The sequence below is a fragment of the Mauremys reevesii genome, linkage group 14 (genome assembly GCF_016161935.1).
Source record: "Mauremys reevesii isolate NIE-2019 linkage group 14, ASM1616193v1, whole genome shotgun sequence".
In the NCBI taxonomy this organism is placed as follows: Eukaryota; Metazoa; Chordata; order Testudines; family Geoemydidae; genus Mauremys; species Mauremys reevesii.
In genome coordinates this window covers 20,809,107-20,832,481 of record NC_052636.1, presented here as the reverse complement: position 1 = coordinate 20,832,481, position 23,375 = coordinate 20,809,107, and the positions used below count along the sequence as shown (strand labels likewise).

General features: G+C 54.6%; 1 protein-coding gene across 1 annotated transcript in view; it reads right to left on the bottom strand.

Moving 5' to 3' along the window:
- LOC120381555 (zinc finger protein 850-like) overlaps nucleotides 1-22,965 on the bottom strand; it is a gene marked incomplete at its 3' end in the record, with an annotated part of 120,021 nt that extends 97,056 nt beyond the window's left edge. Inside the window, exons 1-4 of the mRNA XM_039499727.1 lie at nucleotides 22,948-22,965; nucleotides 11,820-12,037; nucleotides 11,618-11,653; nucleotides 11,386-11,534 (exon numbers count right to left, since the gene is read on the bottom strand). Of these exons, the coding sequence (XP_039355661.1) occupies nucleotides 11,386-11,534; nucleotides 11,618-11,653; nucleotides 11,820-12,037; nucleotides 22,948-22,965 (421 nt within the window). The remainder of the gene's footprint in view (nucleotides 1-11,385; nucleotides 11,535-11,617; nucleotides 11,654-11,819; nucleotides 12,038-22,947) is intronic.
- Nucleotides 22,966-23,375: the final 410 nt, after the last annotated feature.

Sequence of the window (23,375 nt, the reverse complement as noted above, 5' to 3'; positions counted from 1 at the left end):
CCAAGCCCGCGTGTCTGCACCCCCTGCACCCCAATCCCTGCCCCAGCTCAGAGCCTGCCCCCTCCCTCAACCTCCCCATAGCCTGCAACCCTCCCGCCCCCAATTCCTCCCAGAGCCCGCGTGTCCGCACCCCCTGCACCCCATCCCCTGCCCCAGCTCAGAGCCTGCACCCCTCACTCAACCTCCCCATAGCCTGCAACCCTCCCGCCCCAACTCCCCCAGAGCCCGCGTGTCCGCACCCCCTGCACCCCATCCCCTGCCCCAGGTCAGAGCCTGCCCCTCACTGAACCTCCCCATAGCCTGCAACCCTCCCGCCCCCAATTCCGTCCCAGAGCCGCGTGTCTGCACCCCTGCACCCCATCCCTGCCCCAGCTCAGAGCCTGCCCTCCTCACTCAACCTCCCCATAGTGTGCACCCCTCCCGCCCCAACTCCCTCCCGAGCCCGCGTGTCCGCACCCCCTGCACCTCCATCCCCTGCCCCAGCTCAGAGCCTGCACCCCTCACTCAACCTCCCCATAGCCTGCAACCCTCCCGCCCCAACTCCCCTGAGCCCGTGTGTCCGCACCCCCTGTACCCCATCCCTGCCCCAGCTCAGAGCCTGCACCCTCACTCAACCTCCCCATAGCCTGCAACCCCCGCCCCAACTCCTCCCAGAGCCCGCGTGTCTGCACCCCTGCACCCCATCTCCTGCCCCAGCTCAGAGCCTGCGCCTCACTCAACCCCCATAGCCTGCAACCTCCCGCCCCAACTCCCTCCCCAAGCCCGTGTGTCTGCACCCCCTGCACTCCCATCCCTGCCCCAGCTCAGAGCCTGCCCCCTCACTCAACCCCCATAGCCTGCAACCCTCCTGCCCCCAACTCCTCCCCAAGCCCGTGTGTCTGCACCCCTGCACCCCAACTCCTCCCTCCCCAAGCCCGTGTCCGCACCCCCTCTCCCCATCCCCTGCCCCAGCTCAGAGCCTGCACCCCTCACTCAACTTCCCCATAGCCTGCCACCCTCCCGCCCCCAACTCCTCCCAGAGCCTGCGTGTCTGCACCCCTGCACCCCAATCTCCTGCCCCAGCTCAGAGCCTGCCCCCTCACTCAACCTCCCCATAGCCTGCAACCCTCCCGCCCCAACTCCCTCCCCGAGGCCGCGTATCCCCTACGCCCCTGCACCCCAATCCCCTGCCCCAGCTCAGAGCCTGCCCCCCTCACTCAACCTCCCCATAGCCTGCACCCCTCCCGCCCCCCAACTCCCTCCCGAGCCCACGTGTCCGCACCCCCCCGGCACCTCCATCCCCTGCCCCAGCTCAGAGCTTGCACCCCTCACTCAACCTCCCCATAGCCTGCAACCCTCCCGCCCCCCAACTCCCTCCCAGAGCCTGCACCCCAGAACAGGGCCGGATTAACCTTTTGTGAGCCTGGTGCTAAATATATTTGTGGCTCCCCATGGGGGAAATGTGGACATGGGGCAGGGGGGCAGAGTCCTCAGCGCGAGGGGCTGGCTGGGGGCAATGGGAGATGGGTCATGGCACGGCAGAGACAGCCCCACTCCACCCAGCCCAGTACAAGGGCCCTGTTTACACACCGGGAGCTGCCAGACCCACCCTGTCTAGCCCAGCCCTGCACTGCCATCGTGCTTCTTCCCCTGGGGGGCGGGCCCATGCTGCACCATGCTACCCCCTACGCCCAGCGCCGCACCACCCAGAGACCCCCACAAACCCCCCTGCCTGGCACCCCTCCAACTCCCTACGTCTAGCGCCGCACCACCCAGAGACCCCCGCAAACCCCCTGCCCAGCACCCTCCGACTCCCTACACCCAGCGCCGCACCACCCAGCGACCCCACAAACCCCCTGCCCAGCACCCCTCCGACTCCCTGCACCCAGCGCCGCACCACCCAGCGACCCCCACCCACCCCCTGCCCGACACCCCTCCGACTCCCTACGCCCAGCGCCGCACCACCCAGCGACCCCCACAAACCCCCTGCCCGGCACCCCTCCAGCTCCCTACGCCCAGCGCCGCACCACCCAGAGACCACAAACCCCCCTGCCCTGCACCCCTCCGACTCCCTACGCCCAGTGCCGCACCACCCAGAGACCCCCACAAACCCCCTGCCCAGCACCCCTCCGGCTCCCTACGCCCAGCGCCGCACCATCCAGAGACCCCACAAATCCCCCTGGCCAGTGCCCTCTGTGGAGGCCAAGAATTAATTAATAGAGGTTTGAAGGGATCTTAATGTATGTTAGCTAATTAGCAGAGGTTAAGATGTTATCCTGTATCTGGTGCAGAGTGAATTGTGTGAAAAGTCGTTACGACCTTGTGAATTGCAGTCTTGTTTTCTGTTCTAGTATTGCAGACAAATAAGATAGCGAATAGGCTTATGTATAAACAAATGCAAATGTTTATCTTCAACGTCTCCAAGTATGCTAATCATTGTCTGCTAGAAAGGTATAAAGATTGTTATGAATTGTTTACTAATTGAGAGAGATCCGTCCAGGACAAGGGGCAACCCAGTTCCTGACACTCTCTCCCTCTTGTGTTCACTAGAGTATTATAATAAAGTATTTGTTTTTGCTGCACCTAAACATAAAAGTGAGAACTGAGTTTTTCTTCGACACCTCCCAGATCACTCCCCCACCCACTCAGAACCCCCCCCAGATCCCCTCACTGCCCAGTGCCCCCCTAGCTGCAGACCCCCACAGCCCTCCCACAACTGCACAGTGCTCTGCACCTCCCCACCCAGAGGGTAGGTCCATACTTACCCGCCGGGTCGACGCGGAGAGTTCAACTTCTCAGAGTTCGAACTATCGCGTCTAATCTAGATGCGATAGTTCGAACTCCAAACGCGCTCCCGTCAACTCTGGAACTCCACCACCGCGAACGGCGGTGGCGGAGTCGACCGGGCAGCCGCAGAGTTCGATCCCGCGGTGTCTGGACAGGTAGGAAATTCGAACTAAGGTAGTTCGACTTCAGCTACGCTATTCGCATAGCTGAAGTCGCGCACCTTAGTTCGACCCCGCGTAGTGTAGACCAGGCCAGAGTCCCCATAGATCCCATCACTGCCCTGTGGCCCCCACTGCCACAACTGCACAGTGCCCCACACAGACCCCACACTTCCCAGTGCCCTGACACACACAGATCTCCCCACTGACAACCCCACAACACACACAGATCTCTCACCCCGTGCCCAGCACCTACCCAGACCCACAAGAGACCTTCTCTCCCACACCCTAACCCCCCGCCACAGTAGCCGGCCCTGATGGGAGGTGACTGTGTCTGCCAGGCTGAGCTGGCAGCGCAGCCAGAGCTGGTCCTGGGGCAGGAGAACTCCGGCCCCTTGGGAGTGGTGGAAGCAGCCAGGCTGGAGCAGGAGCAGAGCCTACCCGGGCCAGGCTCTCTCAGGACCCAGCTGAGCCTCCCCCCACCCCCACTGGTCCCTGTGAGTGGCTGAGACTGGCCCAGCCTCTGCACCAGTCCCAGGTGGCTCTTCCCCCGGGGGAGGCAGGTGAGCCCCACAGGTCCCAGGCAGTGGAGACAGCTCAGAGCTGGAGCAGTGCTGGGGAGCGGGGCAGATCCCTGAGACGTGACTCCCGAGATGCCACCCAGCCCACCCACACCCATTGGCCCTGTGGCCAGCAGCCCTGCTGAGCCACATGGTGGCCCCCAGCTGCTAGGTGATGAGCCCTCTACAGCAGTGGCATAGCCAGGTTCTAACATCACGGGAGTAAACACATAAAAAGAGGCACCACCCAACATATCAAATTACTAATTACATACGTTTAAATTTGTTATATACATATTTATTTTGTACTTAAAATAAAAACCCAAGAATGATCCAGCCACAGGAGGATTTGCACAGCCGGCATTTTGCAGGAGAACTTTAGATTATACTTAGATATACTTTTGATTCGACAGAATACAGTAGCTTATAATTGTCACAGGTTTAAAAAAAATACTGGCCATTTTTTCCAGTTACTAATTTCATTTTAAAATCAATCAATGAAATGCACTTTATTTATAATAGATCATAATACTAAAGTCACCAAAAAGGCATAACAAATACAAGTTTTATGAGAATTGGTGAGCAAAGATCTCATAGCTCTTCAGGGTTGGACAAAGCAGTAATTTCCCTTAAAGTAGCTATGACACAGGTTGGCAGTCTAACATTTTTGAAACACTGAGTACTGAAAGTTAGACTATTTAACCAATTTAAGCTGTACACACACACACACACCCCTCTCTCCCTCTTCCTGCTTTCCTATCACCAGTTCTGTTACTACAGGAATGAAATCTAGACATCCTTTAAAAAGGACAGTTACCTGTTCCGTAACTGGTGTTCTTTGAGATGTGTTGCTCCGGTCTATTCCACAGTAGGTGTGCGTGCTTGCCACATGCACTGGTGCCGGAAATTTTTGGAGCACCGCTGCAACCCCTGGAGAGGCGCCTCTATAGCGCTATAAGGGGAGCTGCGCACTCCCACCACCCTCAGTTCCTTCTTGCCAGACAACTCCGACAGAGGGGAAGAAGGCTGGGATGTGGACTAGACAGGAGCAACACATCTCGAAGGACGCCAGTTACGGAACAGGTAACTGTCCTTTCTTCTTCGAGTGACTGCTCCTGTGTATTCCACAGTAGGTGACTCCAAGCTATATCTGATGGAGGTGGGTAGGAGTTTAAGGGTTATCAGGACGGAGTACCACTCTACCAAACCCGACGTCATCCTGTGCTTGGGAGACGATTGCATAGTGCAAGGTAAAAATGTGGACAGATGACCATGTGGCAGCCCTACATATCCTGGATAGGGATGTGGGTGACATAGGCGGCTGACGAGGCTTGCGCTCTCGTAGAATGCACCTTCACTATAGGCGGTGGGGTAACCCCTGCCAAGTCGTAACACGTGCGTATGCACAAGGTGATCCAGCAGGAAATGCGCTGGATGGAAACTGGGTGCCCCCTAATCCGCTTGGCCGACACAACGAATAGTTGCAAGGACTTCCTGAACTGCCTGGTTCGGTACAGGTAGAAGGCCAGCACATTAGCCAGGAGGAAGCAGATCGTGAGTGTTTTCAACCACAAACCCCATCCCTCCAGATTTGCAACCATCCCTGGACCAGTGACAGGTGCATAACCATACCTTGACCAGTGACAGGTGCATAGGCAGCCAAGTCATTGGAAATAAGCAAGGAGGAAGCCAGTGGAAAAAATGAATGGGGCCACTCTGGTTATCACCTTGGGGTCAGGGGAGTGCTCTGTACCCCTAAACCTTACCTCCCTTTTCACGTATTCACACACAAAAAAGTGAAAGAGCATGCCTCAATCATCCAATAGGTCAATTTGGCACATTAGCCAGGAGGAAGCAGATCGTGAGTGTTTTTGACCACAAACCCCATCCCTCCCAATTTGCAACCATCCCTGGACCAGTGACAGGTGCACAACCATCCCCGGACCAATGAAAATGGCCACTCTGGTTATCACCTTGGGGTTAGGGGTGTGCTCTGTACCCCCAAACCTTACCTCCATTTTCACGTATTCATACACAGAAAAGTGAAAGAGCATGCCTCAATCTTCCAAAAGATCAGGATTTGGCAACCTTTCAGAAGTGCTGTGCCGAGTCTCTCTGATTTAAGGTTTCGCATGCCAGTAATACATTTTATTATTTTTAGGTCTCTTTCTATAAGTCTATAATATATAACTAAATTATTGTTGTATATAAAATAAATAAGGTTTTTAAAATGCTTAAGAAGCTTCATTTAAAATTAAATTAAAATGCAGAACCCCCCAGACCCCTGCAATAGGTCAATGTGGCACATTAGGCAGGAGGAAGCAGAATGTGAGTGTTTTCGACCACAAACCCTGTCCCACCTGATTCGCAACCCCATGGACCAGGTGGCAGCAAGTCCTGAGCAGGGGCCCAGATGGTCACATTGTGCGGCAGAAGCTGCACCTAGTTGCAAAACGGGAGGGTTGCACAATGTCTCGTCACACCGCCCCCAGGGAAAAGCTCAGCGGAGGAGGCACCACAAGCTGCCGGCAGCGGGTCATTCCCGGGGGGGCTGAGCACCCGCCTGCAGCCTCCGCAGCCTCCCTGCCCCCCGGAGCCCCCACGGGAGGGGGGGGGAGCAGCCTCCCCAGCCGGGGCTCAGGGCATTGGGGTGCTGGGGCTCCCCCCATGCGCACACCTGGGCCCAGGACACTCACACACACACTCTGCCCCGGGGCTCCCCTGGTGCCCAGAGACCGATCAACCCCCCGCCTGCCCCCGCCCTTCCCCGGCTGCAGCTCCGGCCTCTCCCCGCCCCCCCCCCCAGCCGCACCCACGGGAGCCCCCGGCCCCCGGCGCGGTCCCCACCGGGAGCCCAGCGGGGCCGGGGGCAGCTCCTGCTGCAGCTGAGAACAGTGGCTCCGCTCCGGCCCGGGCGGCTCCAGCACTGCTGGCAGCACGTGGCCACCAGGGAGCAGCTGCTGGGCCCGGGCTCCTGCGTCACAATGTGCCAGAGCCCCGCCCCCAGGAGCTGCCCTGCCCCCAGGCTGTGCCAGAGCCCCGCCCCCAGGAGCTGCCCCGCCCCCGGGCTGTGCCAGAGCCCCGCCCCCAGGAGCTGCCCCACCCCTGGGCTGTGCCAGAACCCCGCCCCCAGGAGCAGCCCTGCTCCCGGCCTGTGCCAGAGCCCCGCCCCCAGGAGCTGCCCCACCCCTGGGCTGTGCCAGAGCCCTGCCCCAGGAGCTGCCCTGCCCCGGGCTGTACCAGAGCCCCGCCCCCAGGAGCTGCCCCACCCCCAGGGATTTGTTCTCCTGTTTCCTTCTTCCCAGCACCCCGTGCTCCCAGCTGCTCCCTTCCTGTGTCTGCAAACACCCCCCCGGATGGGCTGCAGCGCTCGCTGGGGCTGTCTCCAGTGGCTGAAGTTGCCTCCATCTCTAATCACCTGAGGCGGGAGGCAGAGCGGAATGAAGAGAGGAGATGGGCCCAGGGTGTGAAAGCAGAATTAGGGGGCAGGGAAAGAAGGACTGTTTGGAAAGGCTCCTGGGTGATCCAGATGGAGTCAGAAGTTGGGCAGCAGAGGCTCAGATAAATTGAGGGGAACCCCCAGGGACACAATAGCAGGTGAGGGAGGGGGGCTGAGGAGGCGAGTGGGTGGGCAGTGGCAAGGGGGCGGGTGAGCCGGCAGAGAGCCAATATTCATAACTTCAACTACAAAAATGATACACATCTAGAGATAGCATCATTATAATCAGCCAATCAGAACCTCTCCATAGACCCCTTACACAACAACCTTTCTACAATATTGGCTGCAAATATAGAACAGTGGTCGCAACGGTGATCTGTACAGTTACAGATTATGCCAATAATGTCACAAGAGGTGACACGGCATCAGTGAGACTGATACTGGAATACTGCCTTCAGTTTTGGTGTCCTCATTTGAAAAAGATGTTGTGAAACTGGAGCTGGGGCAGCAAAGAGCCACCAAAGGTTCTGAGGGCTGGAGAAAAATGCCTTCTAGTGAGCTATTAAAAGAGCTCAACCTGCTTAACTTATCAAAAGAAGATTGAAAGGTGACTTCATTGAAGTGTTGAAGTGCCTTCAGGGAGAGAAAAGATTTGGGAATTAAAGGGCTCTTGAATCAAGCAGAGAAAGGTATAACAAGACCCAATGGTTGGAAGATGAAAAGAGACAAATTCATATTACAACTAAGGCACAAATATTCAACAGCGAGGATGATTCACCACAGGAACAAGCTACCAAGGAAAGTGGTGGTTTCTCCATCTCCTGATGTCATGTCATGAAGACTAGATGCCTTTCTGGAATGTATTTGACCCCAAAGTAGCTATTGTGCCATACAGGAGGCCTGTGATATGCAGGGGGTCAGATTAGATGCTCTAATTGTCTCTTCTGGCCGTAAAGTCGACTCATTTCTGAAAAACTGAGTGTAGCATTGGGAGCAGCGTCTGATGTTTCCCTGTCTAGCCGGCTTGCTGCCTAGAACGAACGCTCCTTGAGTGGGGTGATCCACAGGGAGTAGCTCAAACCTCCAAAGTGCCTGGCCAGGGGCAGGATATTAGCCCAGCAAGGGAGGGGTGCGGCAGTGACATCACAAAGGCCTTTTGCAGGACCTCAGACTATTGGTCCAAGGTGGTGGGGAGGTGGTGACTTCACAGAGAGATGCTGCCATCAGCCAGGCAGGACGGGGCGAGGGGCCAGGGAAACCTCAGAGACCCCTGTGGCTTTGCTTCAGCAAGTCTCCTTCTCCAGGTCTCTCTTTGAGGACTGAGAGAGTATTCGGGTTCACGGACGTGAGCGCCAGGAGGAACCTCTTTCGAGTTTTCTCCTTCCCTTTTAGTGATTTTACTAGAAAACAGCCGTCCCTGTTTAGAAGGTAAGAGCATCCTCGAGGTCTGAAACCTGTTCAGTCTGATCCATCTGGTGACAGTTGAATTCTAGGCATGGAAGACACGAGCTTAAGGAGGCAGAACTTTATTCTGCACCTGGGATTTTGTTCCTTAGAATCACTGGGGACATTGGGGTTTGTTCTTTTTGCTTCCCCTCTTCCTCCCTCCTCTTTTTCTCTTGCTTCCTTTGTCCTTTTACCTGTTCCCCTCCCAACACCAGGGGTGTGTGTGTGTGTTGCGGGGGAGTGCTCTGCAGCTCCCACTGCGGGAGGTCCACCCAAAAATGTGGGGCTGAAATAGCGCTCGGGCAGTGATTCCCACCAGTAACCTAGGCCATCCTTTGGGCTCTCTGGTGAGAACCCTCAGCCTCCCGTCCTCAGTCTCTACCCCTGATTGGCTGAGCAGGGGGTTATTGACAGGCACAAGACTCAGATCCTTGTTGTTCTCTTTTAAGACCAAGGAAATAAGTCAGAACCAGTTCTATGTTTGATGAATTTTGCTGCTTCTCTACATTAATGGTCTCTGAGCAGTTCATGATTCTCTCTAACATTGCAGTTCTCCTCAAATACTTGCTGAATAATTACTGTGCACTGTTGTTGGTCTGGAGCTCATCTGAGAGCACTTTATTCAGATCATTCAATGTCTGAAATTCAAGATCCGATGGTTAGTTTGAAAATCTGAGCTCTTGGGTCCTATTCCCAACTCTGCCACTGGCTGGGTGTGCGACCTCAGACAAGTCAATTCTCCTTTCTCAGCCTTAGCTTCTCCCTCTTTCGAGTAGGGATAATAATGATCCGCTCCTACCTACCTCACAGTGGGTGGAGGCACGGTCGCTCTAGGATTTTGTTGCCCCAAGCAAAAATATTTTGGCTGCCCCCACCTCAGCCCTGGTATCCCTCAGCACATGCTCCTGCTGATCGAGCCCTGGGCTTCCCCCCACCCACAGCCCCCTGCGACCCCAGCCCTGGGCTCCCCCCCCCATCCCGTGCCAACAACATAGGTTTGTTCCCAGTCTGCCCAGACTGAGCTGCTCCCGTTTATACTCCGTCTCCAGTCGGAGCATGCCCAGAGAGGGTGAGGGGGTGTGGCCTCTTCAGCCCACAGGGTGCGGTTAACCCTAGCAGTGCCAGGTCAGGGTTGATACACCTCATCCCAGACAGCATTTCCCAAATTTGGGGATTAGCTAGGAGATCTCTTCAGGAGTAACCTCCTGTAGGGACTGGGTCACAAATACCTTGGGAACCAAATACCTGGGCGTTTTCCTAGTTCTGAATCACTTGCTGTGGAATTCTATCCCTGGATCGTCTGAGACAATATTGACTTAAACAACTGAACTACCCTGCGACCATGTGCACTTACTTCGGTCAGTTGCACCCATTTGGGGTCTGCTGCTGTTCACCTTTTCAGAGTGGAGATTTAAACATACGACTGTTTCTTTGATAATATGTCCAACAGCTTGGACTATTCTCGCCTGTTGACTCAACTTCATTTGAATTTTCTCCATATCATCATGCAGGGATGGGGGGAAAACTAACCTGAAGTAAAAAAATGGTAATTTGTCTGAAATTTCCCAAAAAATCTGAGCTGCATTCTGTCAAACAAAACTAACATGCAGTTATATGACCAAGGAGCCTTCATGAAAGATAGAAAACCTATATCACAGAGAGGTAGAAGACACTTTCATTTTAATTTAAAGTGAAATTCCAGACTAGGTTACATCTGATGTCTCAGAATCAGGATGAGAGATTCTCCCATGATCCACTGAAACCTGCTTCTCCCAGCGCTTTCTCACGCATCCGACGAAGTGGATATTCACCCACGAAAGCTCATGCTCCAAAAGTCTGATAGTCTACAAGATGCCACAGGATTCTTTGCTGCTTTTACAGATTCAGACTAACACGGCTACCCCTCTGATACCTCTCTCATTAGTGTTATTTACAGGAGTTATAGCACTTTCATAACGGGAGAAAAAACAACCAACCTTCCCAGAAGCGGCTTTGCCACTGAGGAAAAGGGATTTGAACGGTGCTTGGGATCCATTTGAAATCCCCTTCCAAGTCTGACACTTTCATCTCCTGCCAGACTGACTCTGATTTAGGATCAAAGACGTACAAGCACCATTCCCAAGCATGGACAGCCAAGAACATGACCCCACCAGACACGTTGGGAAGCGAAGGAATACGAAGGGGTGAACTGTGCATGGCTCAGGCACAAGGTAACAGTTCTGGGGTGATGGGGAAGGATGGAATGTCTGAGTCGCCCCATCTCCTTCCAGTGTCACAGAGCCTAAAATGACCCTTATTTCCCTGACACTGCTCCAGCTCTTCATCATATTTAAATATATTTTAAATGAGGAAAAAAAAAAATTCAACAAAATAACTGCTGTTCTGCACAATCCAGAGTAATGTGAGAACAACTGGGAATGAGACAATCTCTCCTCAAAGAGGAACTTGACGTCTCTAACAATAACTTTGCACTGGGAGGAGGAGTACAAATGTGAATCTCCAGGTTTGTTTAGAAAAGGAAATGTGGTGATGGTTAGCTCAGACAGGAGGAAATGTGCAAGATAACTCCACCGACTATCCATAGCCCATGTCTTCACTGCAAGAATAGTTCTCTTTTTACATCAGGAAAGTGAACTCAAGCTAGCTAACTCCACGGCAACCACAGTGATGAGACCCAGGTAGATTTTATCTCAACGTAGCTGGTTGAAGACACCCCCCATCTCCCCCACCTGGGGTGATGACATTCCTGGTAGAAAAGACACCCACTCCCATGACTCGCAGGACAATGGAGTTGATACAAAGGACCACAGGATCCACCCCAAAGACGGGCGAGCTTCAAAAGTGGGCAACTCATGTGTGGGAGCTGAGGGACTACAATGTGCAAAAGATGCAAACAGCCTTAACACTCACTACCTGGGAACTGTCAAAAGAATTAAAGAAAAAATCTCCTGACAGCTCTAGAGAAGGTTTTTATGAAGCTTATCTCCTTTACGGATTCTCTGATGTTTAGACAGGCCTGAGCTATGAGTGAAGCTTTTCCCGCACTCACTGCATTCATAGGGTTTCTCTCCAGTGTGGACTGTGTAATGTGTGACAAGGGTTGAGCTCCGAGAGAAGCTTTTCCCGCACTCACTGCATTCATAGGGTTTCTCTCCTGTGTGGACTCTCTGGTGAGAGATAAGAGAGAAGAGGTGAGTGAAACTTTCTCGCACTCACTGCATTCATAGGGTCTCTCTCCTGTGTGGAACCTCTGATGCAAAGTAAGGTGTGAGCTCCGAGAGAAGAATTTAACACACTCACAAAATTCATGGCGTCTCACTACAGTGTGGACTCTCTTGTGAGAGATAAGGGCGGAGACGTGAGTGAAACTTTTCCCGCACTCACGGCATTCATAAGGTCTCTCTCCTGTGTGGACCCTCTGATGCCTAGTAAGGTTTGAGCTTGGGTGAAGTTTTCCCGCACTCACAGCATTCGTAGGGTCGCTCTCCCGTGTGCGTTGTCTGATGAGAGATAAGGGCTGATCTCTGAGTGAAGCTTTTCCCGCACTTGCAGCATTCGTAGGGTCGCTCTTCTGTGTGGATTCTCTGATGAGAGTTAAGGGTATATCTCTGAGTGAAGCTTTTCCCGCACTCACAGCATTCATAAGGTCTTTCTCCTCTGTGTATTCGCTGATGCCTACTAAGGGCTGAGGTACGATTGAAGCTTTTCCCACACTCACAGCATTTGTAAGGTGTCTCTTTCGTGTGGATTATCTCATGTCGAATAAGGGCTGAACGGTAATGGAAGTTTTTCCCACACTCACTACACGTAGTCTCTCGCTTTTCCGTGAGGATTTTCTCCTGGGACGTAGTTTCCTTGAGGTCCCTATGAGTTCCCTGACAATTAATGGGTTCATCCACTCTCTCCTCTGAGTGGTTTCCCTGCTCTCTCTCTGGTCTGGGGTAATTTTCACCAGCTTTTCCCTGCTCATGGGGGCTGGACACACTCCCTTTGGCTCTTCGCAGTAATTCCCCATGCGCTTCGGCGAGCTCAGCATCTTCCTGGTGAGGATTCTGCTCCTCGCTCTCCCTCACCACCCCATCACCTGCTAGAAGAGAGGAGAAATCTCAGAATTGGGGATGGAAAGGCAGAGAACAAACCCAAGTAAGTGCTGGAGAGACAGAAAATAAAAATCAGGGACTGACCCCCCCCCCAAACTCTTCCCCACAGGGGACAGTGGAGGGGATCAATTCTGCTCCCCACCCAGGACCGGCCTTTAGGGGGGGCCGTACGGGTGCCCCACCCAAGGGGGTGCCAGGCGCAGGGTTTGGATTCCCACCAGGTAGACGCATATTCGTTCACCTAAAGGTGGCGTGTCAGGTGTCTGTCGAGGAACTAGTTAGGTAGGTCTTAGGTAGCTCTTAAAAGCTTTGCCAGTCCAGCTCTATTGTTTAAGGCTGTGAAAAAGTGCCCACACACATGCGCACATACGCACACCATCCAACATGGCTCTGCTGGCCAAAGCTCAATTACAGACACAGCTATAGCGCAAAAGCATCCATTTTTTAAAACAGGAAACTAAATGCTCATAAGCTACATTAATGCCGCGTTAAGGTTGCCCAGTGCTGTCTCCTGCCTTGCACCATATGGACGGTGAGTAAACTTAAACCTCTGCAGACCAGGAAAAGTTAATGTAAACTTTCCCCCAACCCTTAACCCTGTAGCTGGCCAGAACCAGTGAGAATGGTTCTGTGTGGGCAGTGCAAAGGTTAACCAACTGCCAAAGGGACTCAGGTATTCAGCTCAATGCAGCAATAACGGGATGAATTCTATGGTCTGTGGTATAAAGGACGTCAGAGTAGACGACCTAATAGTCACATCTGGCCTTAAAATCTATGAACCTATAATCGACCCGAGGAAAGACTAAGACTAAGACATTGTCTGTGCTGTGCTCACAGGTGTGAATCTCAGCACCTATCCGCATGCCTCCAGCTGTGTGCACTGGGCCAGCTGTAGCTGTGTGCACTGGGCCAGCTGTAGCTGTGTGCACTGGGCCAGCTGTAGCTGTGTGCACTGGGCCAGCTGTAGCTGTGTGCACTGGGCCAGCTGTAGCTGTGTGCACTGGGCCAGCTGTAGCTGTGTGCACTGGGCCAGCTGTAGCTGTGTGCACTGGGCCAGCTGTAGCTGTGTGCACTGGGCCAGCTGTAGCTGTGTGCACTGGGCCAGCTGTAGCTGTGTGCACTGGGCCAGCTGTAGCTGTGACTGGCTGATGGAGGGATTGGTTGCAGCAGCTGGGCAGAGCTGTGCCTGTGCTATGCAGAGAGGTGCATGTGAAACTTGGGGGGCAATTCTGCCTCATTTCCGTTCTGAGTGTTGTAGGCTTGGTCAGCAAAGGTGCCCAAGGGTGTGTTCTTGCCATGGGGGTTGTCAGCACCCTGGTGGCATATGTTCGAGTGATCTGTGGGGCTTAGTGAGGGGTAAGTGAAGGCAGTGACTCAAAAGGAAAACTCAGGTTGAGGGCAAGGGGGTAGTAACACTGTGCAAGTCTCAGATGGCCTGGGTGCAGGAGGTTCAGTACTGGAGAGCAGGCCAGGGGGAGGAAGCTTCTGTTTGCTATGATTGAGTTGAACCCGAATATTATCTTAGCAAAGAGAAGAACATGTTAGACATTCTGCTGTACTGCTCTGTTCCCAGAGCGCTCTGTAACAGGGGAGGGGAGAGGGCTAGTGTGGGTGTCTCTGGCATGTCGGGGTGATGCTGAAACAGGGCAGAGCAGAGGTGGCATTAGGGGAGTGGAATGAACCTTAACTCTGCATTTCTCTTTCTAAAAACCGAGGGGACAGGAACCCTTACCCAGCGAGGTCACATTCTCACAGTTCTCCTGCATGACTTCCCTGTAGAGGGCTCTCTGAGTGGGGTCCAGCAGAGCCCCCTCTTCCCTGGTGAAATACACAGCCACCTCCTCGAAGGTCACCGACTCCTGAAAGAGCAAGAATCCAACACTCAGTACCTGCTGCCCCACTCACAGCCCACTATTCAGGGAGGAAAGGAGCCAATCAAATGGAAGCTCTGAGAGAATCAGCAGAGTCCTATCCCCACACTGCTGAGAGCAGCCAGGAGACATCTGGGTGAGGGGACGAAGTGAGAGCCCCTTGTCTCTCCCAGCAGATCCACCACAGACCTACTAGCCAGAGGCTGATACAGGAGATGGAGCCCCCAGAAGGGTCCAGGCACAGCCCCATGGTAGAGAACCCAACACCCTCCCCAGTGCCAGCAGCTGGATGTGAGGGGCCGGGACATCTTCCCTACACCTCCCTGCTGGGTGCCACCTTTCCATGTCACACCAGCCCCTGGCTAGCAGGCTGAGGGTTCAGCACTGGAAGTCTGGTCAGTTTTCCCAGCCCTGCCCAGGGAGTTGCTTTGTCTGTTTCCTGTTTCACAAATTAGGGAATTTTCTCCCCCAACACCCAAGTGTTTGTTCTGAGGATCTAGGCCCATGTTAACAAGTCCCAGCAGGTTTGTCACACTCTGTCCCCAATCCTATCCTCACCCAGGGTATTCCCTGCCCCCCTCCAGACCTAACTCCCCAGAAGTTGCCACCTCTTCAGTATTTCCTGCCCCTCTCCCTCCAGCAGGAACCCACCAGCAACCCCCCAATAACCCCTACCTGAGCTGGCTCCACTACAGCCATTTCTCTTCCCTGTCCCATGGGAGGCTGGGACGAGCTGGAGCAAGAGGTGGGCGTCATTCTGCAGCCTGGCAGGGTGAGAAGGGCAGTTGTGGAGGATTCAGAACAGGCTTCAGTTCATTTCACATCACGATTCCCCCAGGCCCTTTCCCTGGGGACAGAGATTGTAGATTCTGCCAGGCTGGGAACATGCTCAGTCCCCACAGTGCAGCACAGACCCGGCCCCTGGCCCCTCCTTTCCCCCTTGTGCTCCCCCAGCAGCAGGAACCAACCAAGACATTTTGAAGCCCTCCCAGCAACAGGGTGTGAACCAAACCCTGGACCAGACCAGACCCAAAGGAGCCCCCTTGGGGGGGGGTCCCCCTGCCCCTGCCCCCAGGGCAGCGCACTCCTGCCGCAGGGGGAACAGGGAGAGTCCGGGGCTGGTTCTTCCTCTCTCTGCCCCTCACCTCGGTCACAGGGAAGTGACCCTGGGCAGGGAGGCTGCAGTGAGTGTGCCGGGGGGGGGGCGCAGAGATCTGGGAACCTGCCCCCCCCCTCCAATGTCTCCTTCCCCCCCCCTCTCCCTAGCGCCCTGCCCCGGGCTGGGAGCCGGGGTCACCGCCCCGTTCCCGGGGGTCTCTCCCCGCGGCTGCCCCGCTCCGCCCGTGCGGGGATGGGGGCACCCGGGGGGGGGACCCGCTTCCCCCCCCCCCCCCCCCGTTACCGGGCACAGCAGAGCCGGGGGGGGGGCGGCTCAGACCCGCTGCGGGAAGGATCCTCCCGGCCTCAGCGCGGCAGCAGCTCCGGGCCCCTGGGGGCAGCTATGGGGGGGGGGGGCACCGCGCAGAGCCCGGGACCTGCCCCGCCCCCCGGGCTCCGTCACCGGGAGCCTCAGCAGAGCCCGGGCGGGGCCCGGCTGGAGAAAGCTCCGCCCCCCCCGCCGAGCCCCCCCATCCCAGCGGAGGGGGGGGGGGCGGATCCTGCTGCGGCTCCGCTGGGGCCAAGGCGGCTCCGAGGCTTCTCCCGGGTTCCCCGGGGCAGAGTCACGTGCCCGCCCCCCCCCGGGTCTCTCACTCCCCGGGGGCTCCGGGCGGGGCTGGGGCGGGCAGAGCCCGGGGCTGGCCGGGGGGCGGGGCCCAGCTGGAGACACCCCCCCCCGGCTGGGCCCCGCACAGACTCCCCCCCCCCGAGGAGCAGCAGCGGCTCGGCTCAGGCGGAGGCGGCAGCGGCAGCTTTGTTCTCTCACCCCCAGCGGGGCTCGCACGGCGCATGCGCAGTAACAGCTGCTGGAACCCTCCCTTCCCTGGGCTGCGGAGAGAGCGGAAGCGGCCCCGGGGCAGGCTGGGAGATGTAGTTCCTGACTCTCCCTGGAACGGAAGTGACGTCGGCGGGGGAGCCGGAGCCGGAGCCGGAGCCGGGCTGCGAACGAGCGTTGGCTCTGCCTGGCTCGCGCGGGGCCGTTGGAGCCTCTCCCGGACCGGAGAAGGGTTGGTGCCGTTGGAGCTCTGGGCATGCGCAGATCGCGGCGGGAGAGCCCTTCATTAACCCTGGGGTCCCTGCGTGGGGCTGGGGGGGGAGACCGGGCTGGGGGCGGGCGGGCGGGAAATGTCGGTGCAGCCCAGACCTGGCCGGGGGGGCGAGCAGGTGACCCCCCCGAGGAGCGGGGAGAGAAAGGGGGGGGCTGAGATCCCCTCGGATTTACCGCTGCCCCCTCCCGTGGGGACCCCCCTCCTCCCCCGTCCTGCCCCCTTTCTCCCCCGAGAGCCACGAGCAGCGCCCAGGGTGACCCCCCCTCCCCCAACCCCTGAGAAGTTCCCTGTCCCCCCCCCCCGATTGTGCCCCATTTTCTCTCCCCTTCGCCAATGGCCAGTTCAGGTCTCAGGTTTGGGGGTTTCCCCCATTTCCACCTGCAGGGATTTGTCCTTGTGCGGGTGGGAAATGGTCCCCCCGAGGGATTCCTGAGCTGGGCAGAGGGTGAATGGGCAGAGGCTGCGGGGGCCCTGAGACAGGGACACCTCTGGGCTGGGCTGGGGGGGCCACTCTCTGCTGGCAACGGGGCCTGGGAAGGGCCAGGAAGGGGAGGGAGGAGCAAGTGTCCCCCATGGAGCCGGCCCAGCCCCAGGTTTCCCAGTCCCAGCTACTCCCCCCACATCACCTGCTAGTCACATTCCCAGACCCCACTGCCAGCCCCTCCCCACAGCCAGGGACTTTCTTACTCCAGTCGCACTCCTGTCCCCTGTGAGTGTGAGGCAAGAAGAATCTGTCCCATTCTGTTGTTGATTCAATATTCCTGTATAATCCCCTCACATTTCCCATCTTTTCTCTTGAATGGTGACATAAACTCTCCCCACATGTTGATGCTTGTCCCTTATATTGGCAAATATTTAGTTTGTGCCCCATTTTCTCCTCAGTTCTGAAATACTAATATCAAATTCTCAAAAATCTTCCCACTTTTCTCTCCAGGTGTGTGACTGAGATCAGGGCTCCTATCGTATTGAGCGTGGCCCTGTTCTGCCACCTGCTGCAGAGACCCCAACTGAGATCTGGGCCCTTTTCTGCCAGGCACTGAAGAGACCCCAGGTGAGATCAGAACCCACTGTTGTGCCCGGTAAAACTGAGACCTGGACCGAGATCACGGCCCCCCTTGTGCCAGGCAGCGGACGACTGCGACCCAAACCACTGCCTTTATTGTGCTGGGCGCTTCAGAGACCTCAACTGAGATCTGTGTCCCCGTTGGGTCTGGCATTGCATTGACTCTAACAAAGATCACACCCCACCACTGTACTGGGCACTGCACAGACCCTGACAGAGATCCTGGCCCCACATTTTGCCAGTTGCTGCAGGGGCCCTAAACAAAATCCGGGATCCTGTAATGCTGGGAGTTGCAGAGTCCCTGACTGAGGTCAGGCCCCTGTTGCGCAGGGCTGTGCACAGACACCGAGATCAGGGTCCCCATTGTGACAGGTGCGGAACAGACACCAAGGGTATCTCTGCCCTGCCACTAAAAGCCCCGAGCTGGCCCATGCCAGGTGACTCAGGCTCACAGGGCTCAGATAAAGGGGCTGTTTAATTGCAGTGTAGGTGTCTGGGCTCGGGCTGGGGCCAGGCTGTAGGACCCTGCGAGGTGGGAGGGTGCCAGACCTTGGGCTGCAGCCCCAGCCGGAACATGGACACCACAATTAAACAGCCCCACAGCCTGAGCCGTGTGAGCCCAAGTCAGCGGGCACGGGCCAGCCGCCGGTGTCTAACAAGTTTGCATGGAGAATTTGGGGCAAAACTGGGAACTGAACCCAGATTGTTTGAATTCTTGCCTCTCCCCTTAACCCCAAGCCCAGCGAGTGTGTGTACAGTGTTGTTTTGGTCAGTGTTTGCCTTGCATTGGCTTCCAAGGGAGGCTGTGGAATTTCCTTCATTGGAGGTCTTTAAGACCAGGTTAGAGATACACCATCTGTATCCCTAGACATTCCCAGACTGGTGTATCTCTGGGATGGAGGGGAGCCCGGGGCCCGGCCGGGGGGAAGCTTTCTCCAGCTGTATGTTGTGTTTTTATATGTATATATTGCATCGCATCCTAGAAATGTAGGGCTAGATAGGACCTCAAGATGTCATCAAGTCCAGCTCTCTCTGCCGAGGCAGGACAAGTATATGTAGATTATCTCTGGCAGAGCTTTGTCCTACTTGTTCTTAAAAACTTCCAGGGAAAGAGACTCCCCAGCCCCCCTTGTACGACTATTCCAGAGCTGACCTGCCTTAGCTCTGGGGACATCCACACAGACTGTAGTGGTGAGCAGCTCTGGAGAGAGAGGAGACCCCAGTGAGTGGCAGCTGGGTAAAGAGACTAAAGTTGGGAGGAGAAACATTGACGTGTCCAGGGTCACCCAGGCTGTCTGTGACCGAGCTAGAAATAGGTTCTAGTGCCACCGTACTGCTGTTTCTGAAGGTCTCTGCCACCCTGGTGTTTTAGGCACTGGTGCAAACCCTTAGTGTAGACAAAATTTACACTAGTGCACTCTGATTGGTACTGGTGCACCATGTCCCAGTTTGAAGGTTTGAGGGGGCGGGGGGAAGGTGACCTCACAGAGGCCTGGGGCTGGCTGAACAGTGCAGCTGGTAAGGGAGGGGCAGCAGTGAGTGCTGGAGGTATGAGCCAGGAGCGCAGCCCCACAGGGCTGGACACTGACTTCTCCTGACCCAGGGGACACCCCCCTGCGAGGTGGTTTGTCCACGGATGCACAGGCCGTCTTGGCAGGGCAGCTCAGCTGCAGTCCCTGCACACCTCTTCCTGCAGCCTAATACAGTGGGGACCTTTCCAAGCTGCGGGTGACGGGGCTCTGGAGCTAACAGGGTCTGTTCCTGGCTCTGTCACAGACCTGTTTAGTGACCGTGGGGAAGTCACAGCCTCTCTCTGTAACGCTGTCTTCAGTGACTCGAGAGCACGAGCACCAGCCTCGGGCAGACTGGTAAGAAGCAGGAACAAACCCCAAATTGGGTGTGAGGTCTGTATGGAGATTTCACCAACCAAGTATCCAGTGTAAACACTTCAGGCTCTGTAACAGCATTAACATGGAACCACAGACAGTCCTCTTGGGTGATCCCATATATCTTTCTGACCCCTGGTTGAGAACCCCTCCCTTACCCCACGAGTCACAGCGATGTTCAGGTTACTGCCAGGCCCAAAGGACCAGTCACTTCCTTAGGTCAATTGAATCTTAGATCTTCCAACAAAGACAACACTTGTAGCCAGTCCTGTCATAACCTGTATTAAGACTTTTTTAAAAGGAAACAAGAGTTGTTGACAAAGTTAAAGCAGGTAATCCTATAGATGCAGACGAGTTGCAGTCTTAGATTTCAAAGGTAATAGAAGCTTCTATAATAAGCAAGCTCTGCATATTCGTTAGGACTAACCCCGGCTAGGCAGCTGGGGATCTCTTGCTTATGCCTAGAAACTTTGCCCCCCAGAGTCCAAGCAACATACAGATCATCCGTTCCTTTAGCATGGGGTTTTTCATCCCCTTCCTACCATGTGCTCTGTCCTGGAAACTCAGCTAATGGGAAGTCAAGAGCACAACAACAGTTTTTTGTGTCTTCGTTAACATCCCATAATAGTCTCTCTGATGTTGATGGACCTTTCCTGCCAGGCAGGGTGTAATGCATTCTGTTGCCAATCAGCACTTCGCACAGGTAAAGTCTCTCTCCTGTCTGGTGATTTACAGAGGCTCACAATGCAACTAGTCAGATGTTAACCCAAGCAGCAGCTCACAAGCATTCAATGAAGTGTAAACACTAAACACATTCTTATGTTCACTGTCTGTCTGAGGAGTATCTACTCATTGGGACTCGCTGGGGAGCCACAGAAAGGAACAAGATGTGCTGAGGCAAGAAGGCCAAGTCTCAGAACCCCCGGGGTCACGCTTCCCAAAGGCTAAAACTAGTCCCAGCCCATGAAAGGGGCACTCCCAGGAGAGACTGTATAAAGGCTGGAGCATCCAACAATTTTGTAAACCTGAGAGAGCTGCCTTGGGGACAGTGACAGGGCGAATCCCCAGAGTGACTCCTTTGATTCTGCTCGTCTCTGGCCTTTGGTTCATGGAATCACAGAACTGGAAGGGACCTCGAGAGGTAGCTAGTCCAGTCCCCTGCCCTCAAGGCAGGACGAAGTATTATCTAGACCAGGAGTGGCCAACCTGAGCCTGAGAAGGAGCCAGAGTTTACCAATGTAGATTGCCAAAGAATCACAGTAATACGTCAGCAGCCCCCCGTCAGCTCCCACCCCCTGCTCCCAGCACCTCCCACCCATGGGAAGCCACAATAATCAGCACCTCTCCTTGCACCTCCTGATCAGCTGTTCACACTATGCAAGACACTTGGGGGTGGGGAATGGAGCAAGGGCTCTGCAGGCTCAGGGAAGGGGTGGAGTGGAGGCAGGGCCTGTAGCTGAGTAGTGAGCACAGCCAGCACACTGGAAAGTTGGTGCCTGTAGCTCCAACCCCGGAGTTGGTGCCTATACAAGGAGCCGCATATGAAATTCTAAAGAGCCACATGTTGGCCACCCCTGATCTAGACCATCCCTGAGAGGTGTTTGTCCAGCCTGCTCTTAAAAATCCCCAACGATGGAGATTCCACAACCTCCCTAGGCAATTTATTCCACTGCTTAACCACTCTGACAGTTAGGGAGTTTTTCCTAACGTCCAGCCTAAACCTTCCTTGCTGCAATTTAAGCCCATTGCTTTTTGTCCTGTCCTCAGAGGTTAAGAAGAACAATGTTTCTCCTTCCTCCTCGAAATGAACTTTTATGTACTAGAAAGCTGATCATATCTTCTCCAGACTAAACAAAAACAGTTTTTTCAGTCTTCCCTCATAGGTCATGTTCTCTAGACCGTTAATCATTTTTGTTGCTCTTCTCTGGACTTTCTCCAATTTGTCTACATCTTTCCTGAAATGTGGCACCTTGAACTGGACACACTACTCCAGTTGAGGCCTAATCAGTGCGGAGTGGAGCGGAAGAATTACTTCTTGTGTCTAGCTTACAATACTCCTGCTAATACATCTCAGAATTATACTTGCTTTTTTTGCAACAGCGTAGCATTGTTGACTCTCATTTAGCTTGTGATCCACTGTGACTCCCAGATCCGTTTCTGCAGTGCTCCTTCCTAGGCCGTGATTTCCTGTCTTGTATGTGTGCAACTGATTGTTCCTTCCTAAGTGGAATACTTTGGATTTGTCCTTATTGAATTTCATCCTATTTACTTCAGACCATTTCTCCAGTTTGTCCAGATAATTTTTAATTTTAATTCTATCCTCCAAAGCACTTGCAACCCCTCCCAGCTTATCGCCCACAAACTTGGTAAGTGTAACAGAGAGACTCTGCTGCTGGGAGGGGTTCACCATGTGTCAGAGGGTCACACCCTGGTGGGAGGGGGCTAGGCCTGTACTGGGATATGGTCACTCTGTGCTTCACAGTGTGGCAGAACCTAGAGTGTCCATTAGCAGGAACAATGCTGGGGAATCGACATGTGGAAAGGACAGAAACCCTGTCTGAATTCTCTCACATTGCCCTTCTCGCCCTGGCAGGTTACAGAATAACGTCCACGTTTCACCCCAGATCATCCCCTCCTCCCAGCGAGAAGTAAATGGCTGCAATGGAGCTGGCTCAGGTAAGGGATTCTCAGGGAGCTGGTGGTGGGTTCTGCTTGGAGGGAGAGAAGCAGTAAATGTATAGGAGGGTGGGAGGCAGGAACTATCTAGGGTATGGAATGGGAGGGGACAGGATGTGACAAACGTGCTGAGACTTGTGTACTCTAGGATGTGATGGGTTGTCACCCCGGGGTGCAGTCTGGGGAGCTTCTGGGAACCGCTGTGCCCTCTAACCCTGAAGCTGGGCTGGCCCATCTCACACGGCTTTGCTGGAGATTCAGCCAGCCTCTCCAGGCCCTGTTATCACACAACACGACAGCAGGTGGCGCTATGCATCCAACTAACCTACCTGAGTGTTTTACCTAAGACACTCAAGGAGAGATAGAAGACAAAAGCCAATTTCCCAGCGATAAGTGATAGCAAACAGATCAAAGCAGATTACTTAAATAACCAAAAACTCAAACCAAGCCTAACATACTGTCTGGATAGAATTTGAATTAGCAATTTCTCACCCTGACTGCCGATAGAAGCAGTCCACCAAGTTTCCATATACAAGCTAGAAATCCCTTTACCCTGAGACCACCACATCCCCGAGTTCAGTCTTTGTTCCTCAGGTGTTTCCAGGAGTTCTCTTGTGTGCGGAATGAGGCCAAGAGATGACGTCACACCCACCTTATGTAGCTTTTCCATATGGCAGGAACCCTTTGTTCTAAACTCAGTTCCCAGTCCAGTTTGTGGAAAAATAGAGGTACCAAAATGGAGTTTAGTGTCATGTGGTCTGGTCACAGGCCCTACCATGGTCTGCTGAGTCATAGTAGCCATGACTCATAGGCTGGCTGAAACATTCCCAGGAAGGCTAAGCTCTTCCACGGTCCATTGTCTTTGTTGATGAGCCATGAACACTTTCTGGCTTCTTTGTTGTACCTGAAAGGCTCGTTGTGGGTGTTACCCAGAGTAAGCACATTTGAAATACAGATACAGAGTCAATATCCATAACTTCAGATACGAATATGATACATGCACACAAATAGGATAATCATATTCAGCAAATACTAACTTTTCCAAAGACACTGAACATATGATGCGTCTTGCACAAAATGCATCATAATTATGTCCTAATCATTTCATAATCATACCACTATGCTGAATGTGGGGTGTAGTGTCAGGGCCTAATTTCAAGGCACAGAAGTTGGGAATGGAACTTCCCCTCTTTGTGGAACAGG